The 17213-nt window shown below is 48.4% G+C and overlaps 1 protein-coding gene across 1 annotated transcript in view; it reads left to right on the forward strand.

Moving 5' to 3' along the window:
- The window catches only part of LOC101588282 (1-phosphatidylinositol 4,5-bisphosphate phosphodiesterase epsilon-1), a 233328-nt gene that overhangs the window by 202583 nt on the left and 13532 nt on the right, over positions 1-17213 (forward strand). The window contains exons 23-29 of the mRNA XM_023709028.1: positions 267-398; positions 1474-1764; positions 6974-7137; positions 8318-8579; positions 11565-11683; positions 13957-14085; positions 15167-15376. Coding sequence (XP_023564796.1) covers positions 267-398; positions 1474-1764; positions 6974-7137; positions 8318-8579; positions 11565-11683; positions 13957-14085; positions 15167-15376 — 1307 coding nt within the window. The remainder of the gene's footprint in view (positions 1-266; positions 399-1473; positions 1765-6973; positions 7138-8317; positions 8580-11564; positions 11684-13956; positions 14086-15166; positions 15377-17213) is intronic.

Genomic DNA, 17213 nt, shown 5'->3' on the forward strand with positions numbered 1-17213 from the left:
AGGAGAGTGAGAGAAGAGAAAGAGGAGAGATTTTATAATTATTCTCCAATAAGCATGTAAATCTTGTTGCGTTTGTCAACAGTGAAAAAATGTTTACTATGCTTTCTGGTAGTGCTGTTATTACCCGAGCCAAAAGTTCTAATAGACCTTCTGAGCTTGGTTGCAAGAGAGTAACAGGACTTCAAAATAAACATTAACAGGGATGGAAAATGTTGAGATCCCTTGCCTGCAGTTTTGGCTTATTTATTTTCATTTTATGGGAACAGGCCTGTCAACTCTGAACGCATCTGGCTCGAGCAGAGGAAAAGAACGGAAGAGCAGGAAGTCCATCTTTGGCAGCAATCCGGGCAGAATGAGCCCGGGGGAGACGGCGTCACTCAACAAAACATCTGGAAAAAGTAAAGTCACCTTCGTACAGTATCTTTGGTCATTCCTCGTGCTGAAGGATTCAGATGTCGTGCTGTCTAAGCTCTTGCTCAGAATTTGCAGACCTTGATTTTCATACGTGCTCCTATGGTGTAAATGTGGCATAATACTTAGCTGGTAGTTTATGCTTTTAATGCACTGAAAATAACATTCAACGGAAGATATTTTAGCATTAGCTGCCTCAACATTAAAAATTGGAAGCACCTTGGAATGTTCTAATGGTTCTTGGAACTACACTCCTACCCAGAAGATATATCCATTTTCTTTCTAATTTCTAATTACTTTCTATTGTGAAAGTAATAAATTCTCGTAGTTACAAACTCAAATAACAGAATATTATTAAAAGTCTTTTCCACTCAGTGTACTGATACTACTTCCAGAGGTAACTACTAAGCTTATTGTGTTTTATTCAAAAAACAAGATCCTTTTTAAGATCATCCAAATGGAACATAACTGAGCACACTTGTCCAACTTTCATCTGTGCTATAAATTTTCACACCACCTCCTCTACACTTATCTTACTATCTTTAATGCCTATGTGATGTTCCATTATGTGAATACACTGTAACTTATTTAACCACTCGTCACTGATACATTTGGGTTGCTTCCTGTGGGTTTTTGTTGTTGCGGTTGTTGTTGTACCAGGGATCGGACTTGGGACCTTGCGCTTGCCAAGCAGGTGCTTATGCCTCTGAGCTATCGCCCCGGCCCTGTAAGCTTTACACGCTTGTACATATGTTGTCGTGTATTTGTGCAAATGTCCCGACGGGGCAGATGAGGTACTGAGAGCAAGGACTTCCAGCTTTTAATGTAAATCTGTCCTGTTCCCCTCATTTTATTTTACTGTTTTCTTTTTTTATGCTGGGCCCTGGGGATTGAACCTATGGCCTTGCTTAGGCCAAGCACGCGCTCTCCAGTGGCGCTGTAGCCGCCCTGCTGCTTCAAGGGGTGAGGTAACTCACAGGGAAAGGCCAGGCGCATTCTGATGCCTTGCGCGCTAGGAACGTTTCCTGCCCTAACCCGAGCCTGCTCTTTCGCGGCGCCCAGGTCCCTACGAAGGAATTCGACAGACCTGGGAGGAAGCTCCGTCCCCTCCCAACCCGACCACATCCCTCAGTGCTATCATTCGCACGCCCAAATGCTACCACATCTCGTCGCTGAACGAGAACGCGGCCAAGCGCCTGTGTCGCAGGTACTCTCAGAAGCTGATCCAGCACACCGCCGGCCAGCTGCTGAGGACCTACCCGGCCGCCACCCGCATCGACTCGTCCAACCCCAACCCGCTCCTGTTCTGGCTGCACGGGATACAGCTCGTGGCTCTCAACTACCAGACAGACGGTAATGACCTGGGCCCTCGCCTCGCTCGTGGCAGCTCTAGGAAGTGGGGCTCCACGAGCATTTTTCAGAGGGGCGAAATCCAGCCAGGGGCACACCATGTGCGAGGAAAGAAATACAGAAAATGGACAAGGAAAGTGAATTTGAGCCCGAGTTGTGCTTCTAAGGCTTGGAGTGAAGGCAATAGAAGAGTGCAACAAAGGGCGTCCGTTAAGGGGCTTGGCCATGGCCTCTCTAGAAAGCAGTTTTTGGGTTTTTGTTGTTGTTGTTGTTTGTTGTTTGTTTGTTTTTTTGGCGGAACCAGGGATTGAACTCAAGCCCTTGTGCTTGCCAGGCAAGCGCTTATTCTACTGAGTCATCTCCCTGGCCCCATATAAAGCGTTTTTTAAACATGGACTGCTCTTCACAGAATTGTAACTAGTTTGACTTTACAGACCTTCTGGGATTTCCTAGCATTGCTTACTGGCCCTGCCTCGCTCTGCAGCTGCTCTCGCAAGGCATCGCGACACACACGTACGGCCCTTGCCAGTACGATATCTCAAGCAAGGACCACTTGAACCCAGTTCAAGGCTGGGGTGGGCAACATACACGGTCCGTGTCTCAAATTGTAAAAGGCACGATCAGATTGGGGAGATAGCTCCATGGTAGAGCGCTTGCCTAGCATGTGTGAGTCCCTGCGTATCACAAAACAAAACAAAAACCAGTAGTGCCCCCTCCAAGCACTGTGGAAATTAAAGCGCTTTTATCTTCTTTTCCTTCCTTGGAAATGGAGAATACTGGTCAGTTACGGAGGAGACTAATAATAGGAAAGCAGGTGCATGAACTGTGTGAACAGAAAGTAACAATCCCATTTCTTCTGCTGTTGCTGAGACTGACCAGAATTCTAAAACTCCAGAGTGAAAGGTTCCACTTACTGCACGCACAAACGACCAGGCACTGTGATGAATTCTTGACTCCTATTATCCACTGAATCAGAACAACCCAAGGAAGTGGTACCTTGGGAGCTGGGGAGATAGCTCAGTGACACCAGCTCCTTCCTGGAAAGTGCAAGGTCCCAAGTTTGATCCCCAGTAACCCCCCAAAAAAGGTTTAAAAAGAAGTGATACCTTACAATCTATTTCTCAGATGAGCAAGAGATAACAAAATGGTTATTTTGTTTGTTCAAGCTTGCTGAATGACTTAGAATGATAATGCAAGTGTCCAAGTGTTTGAAGGAGAAAGCATTTTGCTCCTACTTGGGTATGAAGGGGGCAGCCGTTGTAGAAGGCCAGGAAGCAGCAGGTGAGGCGTGCGTCCTAGGAGCTCGCTCAGCTGCCCAGTTTTCCCTCTGACAGCAAAACAGCAGCGGCGCTTATTCCTTTAGTGTGAACTGGATCGGACCCTCCTCACCAGCCGCTGAACAAAAACCCGCAGCACGGCCTTGCTGCTGGAAGAGGTCAAACCACAGCTTGAGCTCTGGGGCCAGCGAGCCGTCTGGCCCCTGCCTGTTGTGGCAGGTCCCAGAGACTCAGAGACACCAGCACGGCTTGTCTTGCCCCTAGTATACTTACTTTTTTCCATTGAAACTACCTAAGGTGACACAGGAGACCCTTAGCATAGCACCCGGCACACAGCCCTCCGCAAACTCCTTCAGTGTGTTGGTAAGTTATGAAAACAGTAGGATTCAGACCCACAAACAGAAGAAATGGTGGGATACTTCCAATGTTGTAAAATTTTATTTTCCATTTCTTTTTTAATCTCTGCAGAGTGGCTTGTAGATTCACACCCCTGACCTGGTCTGAGGCCTGTGTCACTGGTGCCTTTGGCTATTATGATACTGAAATACTTTAAGTCTGCTGAAATAACTAGGAAAGTGGTTTTCTCAGGGAATTGGAAGTGCATCTGGTTTTGGACTTGCCTCTCCTCCTGAACTGCCAGGACTGGCGCAGACACACTGGCTCCACTAATAGCATAGGCTGAAGGGGCCACCAGGAGTTGCCACTGCCCGGGTCACCCCAAAGCTTGGCAGCATGCTGAAGTGCAGCTGCCCCTGCACATACTACTCTGGAAGGCTTCATGCCTCTTGGAATCAAACCGAAGGCAGATGTCTGTGCTGTGTGTTTCATCCTCAGGCTCTTCTGCTTATCTTCCAACTCAGGGAAGAGGGCTGTCATCTAGCCTCTTGGGACTCCATGCAGCACTTGATGTGGCTGATTAAACTTCTCCCCTTACATGCAGCATCAGGGTGGCCATCTATAAAGGCAGTCACACCTGCGAACTGGGGCCCAGCTTGGATCAATACCTTGCACACAGCCAGTGCTCAGCAGCCTGTCCCTCGAAGCCCACTGCAGTCTGAACCTGTTTCTTGATAGTAGGTCCAGAGCTCTTCTGGGCACTTGCTGTTTGTGGGCAACAAAGCCCAATAGACGGATAAGCAAAAACATTGAAATCACCCTTTGCTAATTATTGAAAGAATCCCAAGGTTAGGAGTGCTTTGGTTTTCCATGGCGCCTCGCACTGGGCCTCTAGACTCCTCACATGGGTCAGGGGTCCTCTCCTGGCCATTTCCTGGGTGTCGGAGGACCTGATGCCCCCAGATGATTTTGTGTGAACACAGGGAGGCCATTGCTTTGAAGCTTCCTGCTGACTCTGTCAACTTCAAGAAGGTAGAAGTGATCGGGAACCAGCTTATAGTAACCCCACACTCAACAAAATTAATTCTCAGTGGAAACTGATCTGGGGCTGGTATGCAAACGCCTGGTTACTGCTGGCAACAGTCGCTCTGGGTTCTTTCCATCCAGGGCAGAGCGGTTCCTACCTCGTATAGAGGACCGCCAAGTATGTAAACAGATAGCTCCTATCGGAGGAAACACCTCTTTTTTTTTTTTTTTTTTTTTTTTTTTGGCAGAAATGGGGATTGAACGCAGGCCCTTGCACTTGCCAGGGAAGTGCTTGGAAACGCCTCTTTGTAAAACAGAATTTGTTACATTTTAGTGAACAAAAGTTGTGCTTTTTTTTAATGGTGTTTTAAGAATCCAAAAATATGGAAAAATACTATGAGAATGGTGTTACTCAATACAAGATTTTTAAATGAACAGAAAACAATAGTCACTGGTTCACTCACTCCTGCACTTCTTTCACTTGGTTAGAACATCGACTTTAAACTATAGTCCCAGTTGTTCTTTTTTATTTATTTTTTTTTTATTTTAGGAAAGGGTCTACAGGGTGCTCAGGGTCTCACTACTAGATCAGACTCATAGTGATCCACCTATTTACAATCTCCCAAGAGCTGGGATTACAGGGTGTGCCACCATGTCCTGGGGATGGGGCTGGCCCTGCACGCCCAGGGATTGAACCCCCAGCCTCTGTGCCTGCTTGCAGGTGCTTTACTCTGCTGAGCTATGTGGCTGGCCCCCAGATGAAGTTCTGAGACCACTCCTAGGAAACAGTAAAAGGGCTGGATTTGAGGTCCTATTCTTGTTTCAAACCTAACAACTCCATGTTTTATATCTTGAGTCACCAAATGAGATCTTAGTCAAGCAAAGTACCCTAAGGTTTTGGAAAGCTAATAAGTAGGTGCAGTGCCAGTAAGATCAGGCTTTAAACCTGAGATATAATCAGTAAGTGTGACTCACTATTGCCCTGCTAGGAATACAGGTTGAGTGGCCTTTATGAAAAGGCTTGGAAATAGAAGTGTTTGGATTGAGATTTTTTTAAATTTTGGAATAGGTATAGTGAAGTATCTGGAGAATGTGGTCGAAATCTAAACACAGAGTGTGTGTTTCACACACATCCAGAGCCTGAAGGTAGTTTTGCATATGTTAGTGTTCATCTGTTAGGACCGCAGCCCATCATCCGAGGTCAGGCGTGGGAAGCTCGCAGAAAGCTTCATATTTTGGAGCGCTTCCCATGTCCAGAATGAGGACCCTCAGCCCGCGTGTGCCGTGCCCTGCTTACCCCCTTCCTGTGCACAACTTTGCTTCACTCTCGTAGCCACTTGCACCGCGCCTGCCTTGTCCTGTCACAGTGGCCGGGAAAACACTTTCTGAACTTGCAGGTGAGAGAGCACAGCCCCCAAGAATCCGTCGCACCCACACTGGCGTGGGTGCCGGGCGAGTGCCTGACAGGGAAGGAGGGTGGCCCCACCGGCTCGTGTATGTCTAAGACACTTTGCCCCAAGAATTCCGCCCACAGTCCTAGCCAAGCTCTGCTGCACAGAAGCAGTGTGCACACAAGATGTAAGCGCAGAGCCAGCCCCTCGTCCACCAAGGCGCTCCCCGCGCTTTCCCCTGGTGTCGGGCCATGCGGCAAAGTTCATTCCGCACATGGGAGGGATCTAGCAGAGGGCAGGAACGTGTGACAGGTGTGTCTCGTAAACCTTTTGCTCATTTGGGCGACTTTTATACAGACTTGAGCCATCAGATGGGAAGTATGAAAGAGCCTAGACATAGTGCAGGAAGCCCGCCACTCGTCAGGCAGCGGTGCCAAAGAAAACCTGGCCACAGCAGACTCCAAGCCTTTGTGAGGATTCCTAAAATTTATGATTGAGGGGATTGTGGACATGATGTGAGTCGTATGTGATGATGGTTTTTTTCATATTTAACTACAATAGAAAAAAAAGCTAAAAGTAATTTATGGGTTGAACCTGAGATTTCAACAAAAAGCTGTTTTTCTGGCTATTCTTTCCTGGGTAGTTAAGATTTTACCTTTCCTTAAATAGCAAGAATTGGCCCTATTCTTGCCTGCATAGCTTGGTGTTTGGAGTTCAGAAAATGACATTACCCCAAAATTCAGCATAGAATGAGGTATTTTACAAGAACCTTCAGATGAATATTGTAAACTTGTACTTGCTGGGTTAGAATAGGAACACTGAATATTCCCATATGTAGGGTGTTCTGCAAGGGGACAGGGATTGTTCCTCTGTTGCCTGCTGTATCTCTGGTGCCTGCCACTACCTGGCATGTGGGCATTCATTCATCAGGCCCGGGAACAAGGGGCTGATTTTCTCTTCTTCGTACTTGAGCTTCTGAAAAATAGACAAAATAAGGGCCGGGGAGATGGCTCAGTGGAGTAAGCGCTTCCCTGGCAAGCACAAGGGCCTGAGTTCAATCCCTGGTTCCGCAAAAAAAAAAAGAAGAAGAAGAAAATAGATGCAATGTTCTTTTCACCATTAAAGAAAATGTAACACTTCCACAACAAAGTAATCAGCAGGTTGGCTTCCTCTGTTTTGCAGATCTCCCTTTGCACCTAAACGCCGCCATGTTTGAGGCAAATGGTGGCTGCGGTTATGTTTTGAAGCCACCAGTTCTTTGGGACAAGAGCTGTCCCATGTATCAGAAGTTTTCTCCACTGGAAAGAGATCTAGACAATCTGGAGCCTGCTGTGTATTCTCTAACTGTAAGTAGAGCCACTATTGTCACTGCGTCCTGAGGCGTTAGAAGCCTGCCTTGTCCTAGTCCACGCAGACTGAGTTCCCAGGAGGCTGTGTTTACCTCACAGAAGGCAGTGGCTGCGGCGGGTGTGCCCGCCAGAGCCCAGCGGCGTCCTCCGCGAGCCCCGCCTCAGCTGCTCATGATGGTCACTCGACCTCCAGAGCACGGGGCCTTGCAACTCAGTGCCGCCCCATACAAACTGAGCTCCTGGCTCTCTCTGCTCCTCCTAGGCTCCAACAAGTTGGAAGACCAAACGTAGGCCAGTGCGCAGATGCCACGAGGCATCTTTCCTGCCTCTACACAGAGTTCACATTTTCTCATTCCTGGGCCTTTTTTTTTTTTTTTTTCCTTTTAGCATGTAAATCCAAAATGGGCAGATCCCCACATACCCTCCCCTCACTGTCAAATCCCCACGTACTCTCCTATACTGCAAGAACCTGGCAGCTGTCTCCACTTCCCCATCCTTTCCCTTCCTCTCAGCTAAAAGAACAGAGTCCAGGCGCCTCCTAGGGAAAGGACAGAGACAGGCTCTCCTCTTCTCTCCACCGTAACTCTTGTCCCTCTCTCTGTCTTTCTGAAGGAAGCCTTGTCACCACACCCAAATTCCTGAGATAACCTATTCACAGATTTTCTAACCATCCAAACTGATTTTTTTCTCATTCTGTACGATAAGGTTTAGCTAGAGTTAACAGTATGTGTTATCAGAAGGTTATAAATTAATTATGAATTTTAACATCTTGTGTCTTGCTGCAACACTATTCAGGGAGTATTTTGCAGTTGTACGTGTGATACGTTCCTACCAACATTGGCAACAGTGTCTGCAACACCTTCATGGCCACATGGCCTGAGATCCCTCCTCTTTCAGCCTCTGTGAGAAAGTTAATTCCATTGATATCGCTTTGTTCTAAGGTACTCGAAAGTTTGACAGTTGAAAAACCATAATTAAATGAATGCTGTTGAAAAAATTAGGCTTTTTGCTTGATTCCAGCCATGCAATTGCCCAATTACAGTTACAACCATTTTATTTTTTTAGCAGTTAATTATTTACGGACTCTTCCACTGTTCTTCACAGATCAAGTGGTGAGGAGCAGAAGTTGTCTTTGCTTCTTTGTCAGCTTCCATGACTGATTCCTCTTGCCCTCCAGATTGTCTCTGGCCAGAACGTGTGTCCTGGTAACAGCACTGGAAGCCCGTGCATTGAGGTGGACGTGCTGGGCATGGCCCTGGACAGCTGCCACTTCCGCACAAAGCCCATCCACCGGAACACCCTGAACCCCATGTGGAGCGAGCAGTTTCTGTTCCGGGTTCACTTTGAAGATCTTGTGTTTCTGCGTTTTGCAGTCGTGGAAAATAACAGCTCGGCAATAACAGCTCAGAGAATCATCCCCCTCAAGGCCTTAAAGCGAGGTAGAGTGAAATTCCCAAGTCACGCCTGGCGGCATCCCAGGCCTGGAGGCCAGGGTGGGCGTCAGCCGTAGAGCCCCAGTTACATGGAGAGTTCTGGCAAAGTGGGGGCGCTGGGCTTCTGGCCGGACTTCGCAGGCCACGCCACGGACCTTGGGCTCCTGAACCTGACCTGTGCGTTGCCTTTATTTTTTTGTTTGTTTTTTGTTTTTTGTATGATGCATTTTTTGTTTTATTTTTTAAATAATTTTATTGAGAAACAAATAGCAATGAGACAGTTTCAAAACCGATTAGTAGCACAGTTTCAATAATTAATGCATTGCATATCGTGCATTGTCTTTGAACTCCGATGCACATTTGCCTGGGCTCTGGATAGTGACAAGCAGAGCCTGAGGTAGTAGGTCTGGGGCGGGGCTGGAGATTCCACCCTTCTAACAGGCTCTCAAAGGCGCCCACTGTGCTGGCTACCTTGGGTACCCAGGTACTAAGTTTGTACCCCCCAACCCCCGCCACACTCACACTGTCATCCTCCAAGCTCCACCAACACAGTACTTTTCTCTTTTGTGCAGGGGTGGTAGTACATAGGATCGGACCCTCGGGCGCTCTAGCACTGAGTTATAATCGCAGCCCTTTCTATTTGTTTTATTTTGAATGTGCTTTTTTGTTTGTTTGTTTGTTTGTTTGTTTTGCTTTCTTTTTTCCGTATTTTAGGGAAGGGTCTACAGGGTGTTCAGGATCTCACTACTAGATTGGACTCCTAGACATTCTTCTGTTTACAGCCTCCCTGGGACCGGGGAGATGGCTCAGTGGAATAAGCGCTTCCCTGGCAAGTACAAAGGCTTGAGTTCAATCCCTGGTTCCACAAAAAAAAAAAGTGCTTCCCTTTTTACAGCCTCCCAAGCATGTGCCACCAGGCCCAGTCTCAATTGCTGTCTCATCACACCCTGGGGGCGGGGCCGGCACAACAGGCCTGGGGATCGAACCCCTAGCCCCTGCGCCTGCCTACAAGTACTTTAATCCACTGAGCTACTTGGCTGGCCCTCTATTTGCTTTATTTTGAGGTACAGTCTCAAGCAGGCGCATAAGCCACTGAGCTAAATCCCCAGCCCTTGAGGTACAACCTCAAATTGCCCAGGCAGGACTTGAACTCTTGATCTTCCTGCATTTGCCTCCCTCAAGGCTAGGATTACAGGAATATGCCACTATGCCCACCAGTTTCCTACTTTTTGTCACTTCCCATTTCCCTTATTACTATACTAGTGGCTCTTAATCATCACATTTATTTGCTAGGGTTTCTGTGACAAAATACCATAGAGAATTCTGTCTGACAACTAGAAGAACAAAATCTCAATAATACCAGGTTTGGTCTCTCGAGAAGTTTCTCTTCTTGGTGTGTCCCCCCCCTCCCCGCTTGGTGTGCACATCTGGCATCTCTATGTCATAACTCCCTAGTTCTTTTTTTTTTTTTTTCTGTATTTTAGGGAAGGGTCTACAGGATGTTCAGGACACTACTAGATCGGACTTATAGTGATCCACCTGTTTACAGCCTTTTAAGAGCTGGGATTACAGGCACACGCCACCATGCCCAGTCTCAACTGACGTTTTAGCGCACCCCAGGGGCAAGACTGGCACAGCAGGCCCAGAGATGGAACCCCCAGCCCCTGGGCCTGCTTGCAGCCTCTTTAATCCGCCGAGCTATTTGGCTAGCTCAACTTCCTACTTTGGTCTGGACACCGGTGTGGTTGGATGAGAACCTCCCACCCTGATTTTAACTTAATTACTGTGTGACAGAGCCTCTCCAGAGGTAGCCACCTTCTGAGACATGGGTGTTAGGCTTCAGTGTGTGCATGGCCTGGCCAGCGGGAGGCGGACTCTCACAGCTTGAGCCTGGCAACCATGATTAGAGAAGTATGAGAAAGGACAGAGAACCAAAACAAGTTTTGAAGCATTATCCTCATGTGGGCTGGCAAGATAGCTCGGCGGTCTAAAGCGCCTGCTTAGGCAAGCACACAGGGACCTTGGTGCAGTCCCTGGCTCCACATGCCGTGCCAGCCCGCCCCAGTGTGGGCTGAGCCAGCCACAAAAAGGAAGGAATTAGCCTCTTACTGGGGGGTGTGGTGGCCCGCACCTGTAACCCCAACACTCAGAAGGCTGAGGTAGGAAAACTGCACATTTGGAACAAGCTGTGAGTTTAAAAATTGTGAGTGTGGCCTGTCCTATTATAGTAAGATCCTGTTGCAGAAAAAATTATCCACCTCTTTCTGTCTTGCCAACGTAATCTTCTTAGGTGCATAGCTTTTGCAGGCTTTACTTTTCTGCCATGTAAATGACACACGAGCCTACAAACATGCTTTTAACAAGTAGTCTTCCCACTAATCTCATTTTACAACTTAACGATTTTCATTTTCTGATCTATATAGTGAGCAACTGTTCACTTCGAGGTCATAGTAAGTGGCTTACCACTTGTTTCCGTTTGGCCAGGGTGTTTTGTTCTTTCCTGGTGCTGGTGATCCAACGCAGCGCCTCGCCCATGCTAGGCAGGCGCTCTGCACGGAACTGCAGCCCGTCTTCACGTCCCCACTTTGTAGTCCATTTTCCACTGGCAGATTCATGCCATGACTTACTTAAATCAGTGCAGTTATTGGAATGCTTTATTATGAAAGCTGCTCGAAGATGGGCTGTCAGCCCCTGATAAAACAGAGACAGTCAACGTCCTCGTATGAAAAGGATCATATTTTCCTGCTGATTTTTGAGGCTGTTTTCATCTTACCATTTGAGTCTAATGGAAGCAGCACTGGATGACTTAATTACCACTCAGGTGGCCGAAAACCCATGCTCAGGGACAGCTCTCCCAGGGCCCAGGTGCTGCTGTTCGTGTGCGCCATCCACCCTCTGCCTAGTGTAAGGTAGTGACCTCCGGGGTTCATGTCCCTCGCAGCGCACACAGCACACAACTAATGGGCTTGTCCCGATTCTCCGTTATTCCAGGATACCGGCATCTTCAACTGCGAAACCTTCACAACGAAGCCTTGGAGATCTCTAGTTTATTCATAAACAGCCGGAGAATGGAAGAAAATTCCTCCAGCACTACCATGCCAGCCTCTTCGGTAATTAAGTTCTGTTTCACTGAGCGCATGTGCAGGAACTGCCACGCTGGAGGTGGGCTTTGGCGTGTACAGCAAGGTGGTCAGTAAGAGCTGTTAGGTGGCTGTGGGAGTAGTGGCAACAGTGGCCGGCCCTGGGCTCTTACCAGCACTTTACGTGTAGGACTCATTAGTTTCCCACGTAATATCCCCCTCCCCGGGCCACCCTCCTGGAACGTCACCCATTCAGTGACTCGGAGCTGTCCGAACCCCATCAGTTAGGGCTTCACGGGGTTTCCTTGTGTAGGCGCTACTGCTCAAGCCTTGGGCTCAGTCTCCACCCTGCCCCTCCTGAGGCCTGGCAGAGGCCATAAGAGTGCTTAACCACGCCTCCACTGTCTCAGCCACGAGTCCTCTAGCTGTTGACTGGGGCTGGGGGACAAGAGAAGACCAGAGGGAAGCAAGGCCAGCTAATGCTTTCATCATTCCCGAGATTGCGAGGCTGTGGGTGCTGTATGCAGGAGCTGGGAAGAAAGAGCAAATGTTTAGTTCTGTAGTCTAGCACGCCATCCCTCCCAGCGGCCCAGGCAGGGTGACACGTTGTCTGACCGTGGAGGGCATCACTCTTGCGGGGGCTGGGCGTCTCCCCTCCTCTCGGTCCCCCTGTTAAGACTAACAGTTCGGGCCCATTTGTGTCTTTCACATCTGTTCATCTCTGTCCCTCCTGCCTTGGCCCTCACTCACTCCCACCTGGCTAAGAAACTGATTCCCAGTTGGTCTCTTTTCCTCTGAATCTGTCTTCTTCTGCCTGTCTTCCTGGGGAGCCTCCCAGGCAGATCTGTGTAAAACCTAAATGTGATGCTGTCATTTCGCATTAAAAACCCTTCTCTGGTCTTCCAATGCTGTGGGGGTAGCACAGCCCAGCTCCTGAGTGTGACAAGGATGCAGTGTAAATGATTGTAATTAGGCAAGACAGAGGCTCCCTGGAAGGAGTCTGTTACCAGCGGGTGGCTCCAGCCACTTGTTGCCATGCAGTGTTACCAGATCTTTGTTTTCTCAAGAGAATCAGAACATCTAGTTCTTTGTAAATGTTGGCAACTTTTTACATCTTTAAGACTGGTTACTCAGCATAGTAAAATGGGCAGCCTCTTTACTCCACTACAATTTTAAAACTAAAAGCCATCTATGCTGAGACACGTCAACCCTCAGGTTTCCATTCCGGCAGTTTTGGTCTAACTGTCAGCCAGTTAGACAAAGGTCTGTGTACTGCGCGGCTCTGCCTAGCCTGCGACCCTGGCCTTCTCCCTCCCTCCGCTGCCGCCCCCGTGTGAGCCGCGGGCCTCACCCCGTCCTCAGGAAGTCCTGCCTTAGGCTACCGCTGACCTTAGCACATTTGCTGAATCTGCTATTCTTCCGTCTCCTGCTTCACCTGCTGTGTCACACGGGGCCCTTCAAGATTTGCTTAGGTGGTACCATCTTCAAGAAGACCCCCCGTGCCAGGCAGGGTGGTGCACCCCTGTAATCCCAGCCCTCGGGAGGCTGAGGCAGGAGGATCACTGTGACTGTGAGGCCAGCCTGGGTTACACAGCAGGTCCAGGCCAGCCTGACTACATAGCAAGACCCTGTCTCAACAGAAGAGCTCATTATTGCCTTCCGACTGGAACTAGGCCCTTTCGTTTGGAGCTCGCCATGCTCCTACAATGGTCCACGTGCTCTTGAGGCTGTCTCATTCACTTGGGGGCCCTTGAGGACAAGGATCGTATACTGTATGTCCCTAGTCCTCTAGGGCAGGGCATGAGGTCTGACACAGTGTAAGCCCTCCACGAATGGCTTCCTATTGGGAAGGGGTTATGCACCTACCCTCTCCTCCCAGCGACATATAATGCTTTCTGTAGGATTCTTTGTGTGCGGGATGGTGAGCTCTAAGGGCGGAGCACTTGTCATCTATTAAAGATTCTGTCCCAGTTTCCTGGAGGAGATGGAACTCAACAGGTATTTTAGAATAAATCAGCTCATAAGTAAGGACTAATAAGCATTTCAGGAAATAGCAGTCCCTAGTTATTATGGGGGAAAAAAGATGCTGTGTTTCAAAAGAAATTAATACTTGGGTGTGATGCTAAATATTCTTCCTGGGCTAACAAGGAGGGTGTCGTGGTCTTCTCTACCACACTAGTGTGTGCCGGGTTCCAAGCGGGCTCCGGTTTGCATCCAGGGTCCCTGTATGTGCTCCCACATGTGAGCTCTCCTGTATCGTGTCGCTTGGAATGAGTAAGAAATGATGTGATCTTCCTTGACAGATGTTTAACACCGAAGAGAGAAGGTGTGTGCAGAGCCACAGAGTCACGGTGCACGGGGCCCCGGGCCCAGAGCCCTTCGCTCTTTTCACCATAAAAGGAAGCACCAAGGCCAAGCAGCTCCTCCAACAGGCAAGTCTCCTGAGCCCGCAGGATCCGACGCTTAGAAGGACGCAACTTTTAGTGTGTGCGGATGCACGCGACGTCTGTTCTGTGCTGTGTACCTCCGTAAGACAGGCACAAGGGATTACTGCTGTCACTGTTCCCATTGTGTGTACGGGAAGACTGACTCTCTCAGGCTCTCAGGCGTGTTGCCCGACGCTCCGCAGACACCGCAGGAAGTCTTGACGGCAAACCTCAGGCGCAGCTGGCCTGCTGCAGGCCTTGTCTCTGCGCGCCCACTGACTGCGCAGGCTCGGGGCTACCGAAGGGGCCAGCCACTCAGGCATTCACAGCAACTTAGAGCACGTGAGCGTTTAGCCCTGCGAGGCTTCCGAGAGAAGGCACGATTTCCAATGTGAGAGAAAGATTGCTAGCAAAAGCTGGATGAGGACTCCGCTCGCTCAGTCCTGTGCAGCAAGGTTACAAAGACTGAGAAGCCTCCAGGCTTAATTCAGCAAGTGCTCGCACTCCAGCAGTGGGAAACCATCTGCTGTCCGGGTTTTTTGTTTGTTTTGAGGCTCAGGCCGCCTTAAGGGCGGGTTGCTGTGGCATGTGGAGCTGGGGATCGAACTGCTGTCCCACCAGCCTGCCTGTGTTTGCCCAGGCAGGCGCTTCAACAGCTGAGCTAGCCGGCAAGCCCCCTGTCTGGGGATTATGAAGAAGCTGTTGCCCAGGGGACACATAAACAATCGTTTTCGGGTATACCAGATCCTTAGAGCTTGCAAAAGAATTACACGACACTCTAGAATAGATATCACATGTAAATGGCACACCCAGCCTATGTGGACATTATGAAGGCTTGCTTTGATTGCTTTTGCTTTGTTGTGTTTGTTGCATTTTTGAGGCAGGGTCTCGCTATGCAGTTGAGGCTGGGCTTGAACTCATTATGGAGCCCCAGCTGGCCTCAAACTCATAGCAGTCCTCCTGCTGCAGCCTCCTGAGTGCAGGGATTACAGTGTGGCCGCCACACCTGGCCAGGAAAGCGTGTTTTGGCTCTAACTTTGTGCCGCCTTCTCAAGTATGCCTAATTTTGCCTTTGCCTTCTCTTTAGATTCTGATGACTGAACAAGACACCAAATTATTCTCCACAGACTACTTTTTGATGGAAGAAAAGTATTTTATATCAAAAGAAAAAAATGAATGCAGGAAGCAACCCTTTCAGAGGGTCATTGGTCCAGAAGAAGAGATCATGCAGATTTTGAACAGCTGGTTTCCAGAAGAAGGCTACGTGGGCAGGATTGTCTTGAAAGCCCAGCAGGAAGTAAGTGCGTCCGGGCGGCGGCCTGCGCTGTCTGAGGCCGACCGTCGCTCACTGACTGCCTCCCTCCTCCCTAAGTACACCTTGATTTTATTATTCTTAAGTGAGTGTGGGCAAAATATTGTATTCTTCTGTACATATCTAAAAGGTTATCTCTAAGTTACAGAAATTGGGTTTGAAAAACATTCTTTATGAAACAAAGGGGACAAGGGGTTGGAGGATTCCTCTGCTTGTCATCAGCTGTGGGTCCAGTACTGTATTTGTACGTTTCTATGAGGCCTCAGTACCGTGGAATCCCCTTATCCATAAGAGATGGGGTCCAGCCCCTTCATGCACGCCCAGAGCCGTGGACAGAACCGAACGCTGTAGAAGCGCAAGCACCGATTGGATCACCACAGTGGCTTCCAAGTGGCTACCAGTGGGAAATCCTCATAGATACACTGAGCAAAGAGATGACACGCAGCTTGCACAGGACGGAGCACGACAGATAGCAGATTCTATCGCACTAGTCAGAATTATTAGTAAAACTTATGAATAGTCTATTTCTGGAATTTTCCACAATACTTTTGGACCATTGTTTTTACAGCTACAGAAAGCAAAACTGCAAAAGGATTACTATTGTGCAGTATAGTGCTGTAGGTATTCTGCACTTTGAATTTGGTTATCTTCCTGTTAGTGCCTGTTACATTTTACCTAATGCAGACTGAACGCTGCTGACATTTCAAACCATATATTGCATAACCATTTACAGCACTGAAAGGTCTCACATACTCACTGTTTCTTTTTATTTTTATTTGATACAGGGTCTTGCTACACAGTTCAGACTCAGTGATCCTCCTGTCTCAGCCTCCCCAGTGCTGGGATTACAGCACGGCATGTGGTCTGAGGACCAAAGTTGGGTCCTTGAGCTTGGCAGGCAGGTGCTTGTGCCCCGAGCTATCTCCCCAGCACAGCACTCACTATTTTGAAGGTTTTCACAATAACAGACACCGCTGTACACACATCCTATACAATCACTACAAATATTCCAAAATGCAAAAATCTCCAAAATCTGAAAGTCATCAGGTTCCAAACATTACAAACATGTTGGGTTCTAAGCATGTCAAAAACATCAGATTCAAGGACCAGCCAGATAGCTCAGGGGACTAAAGCACCTGCATAGGCAAGCGCAGGGACTGGGGTTCAATCCCCAGCATACCACATACCATGCCGGCCCACCACCTGGGGCAAGCTGAGGCTCAGACTGAGACTGGGCTTGGTGGCACACACCTATAATCCCAGCACTTGGGAGGCTGAAAACAGGAGGACCAGTACGAGTCTGATCTGTGTAGTGAAGCCCTGTCGACCCTGTACTAAATGTAATCATAATAATAATAATAATAATAATAATAATAAAAATTAGGTTCCTGTGCCAGGAAGACAGCTCAGCAGCGTAAGTGCCTGCCTAGCAAGTGCAAGGTCTTTAATTTGAGCCCTGAAGAAACAAAAAACAAAAATCAGGTTCCAAACTTAGAAGATAAGTCAGCAAAGGCTTGTAAGTAAAACAATAGTATCTCTTTGAAAATATTCCATAACTTCACATAAGATGAATAATCCTCAGCCTTAGTCAGAATTAATAAAAATGCTTTTTTAAAAAAATGTATTTGGTACAGACTCGTGGTGAGCCTCCAGTTTTCAGCCTCCCCAGTGCTGGGATTATAGGCATGCACCACCACGCCCAGTCTTGTTGGCCAGTTCAGCATACGGGGGGACTGAGGCCAGCACAGTGTGTACGGCCTGGAATCGAGCCCTGGTCCCTGCGCTTGCCTGAGCAGGCGCTTAGTCCACTGAGCTATCTTGC

This window comes from Octodon degus, unplaced genomic scaffold (assembly GCF_000260255.1).
Source record: "Octodon degus isolate 3935 unplaced genomic scaffold, OctDeg1.0 scaffold00010, whole genome shotgun sequence".
In the NCBI taxonomy this organism is placed as follows: domain Eukaryota; kingdom Metazoa; phylum Chordata; class Mammalia; order Rodentia; family Octodontidae; genus Octodon; species Octodon degus.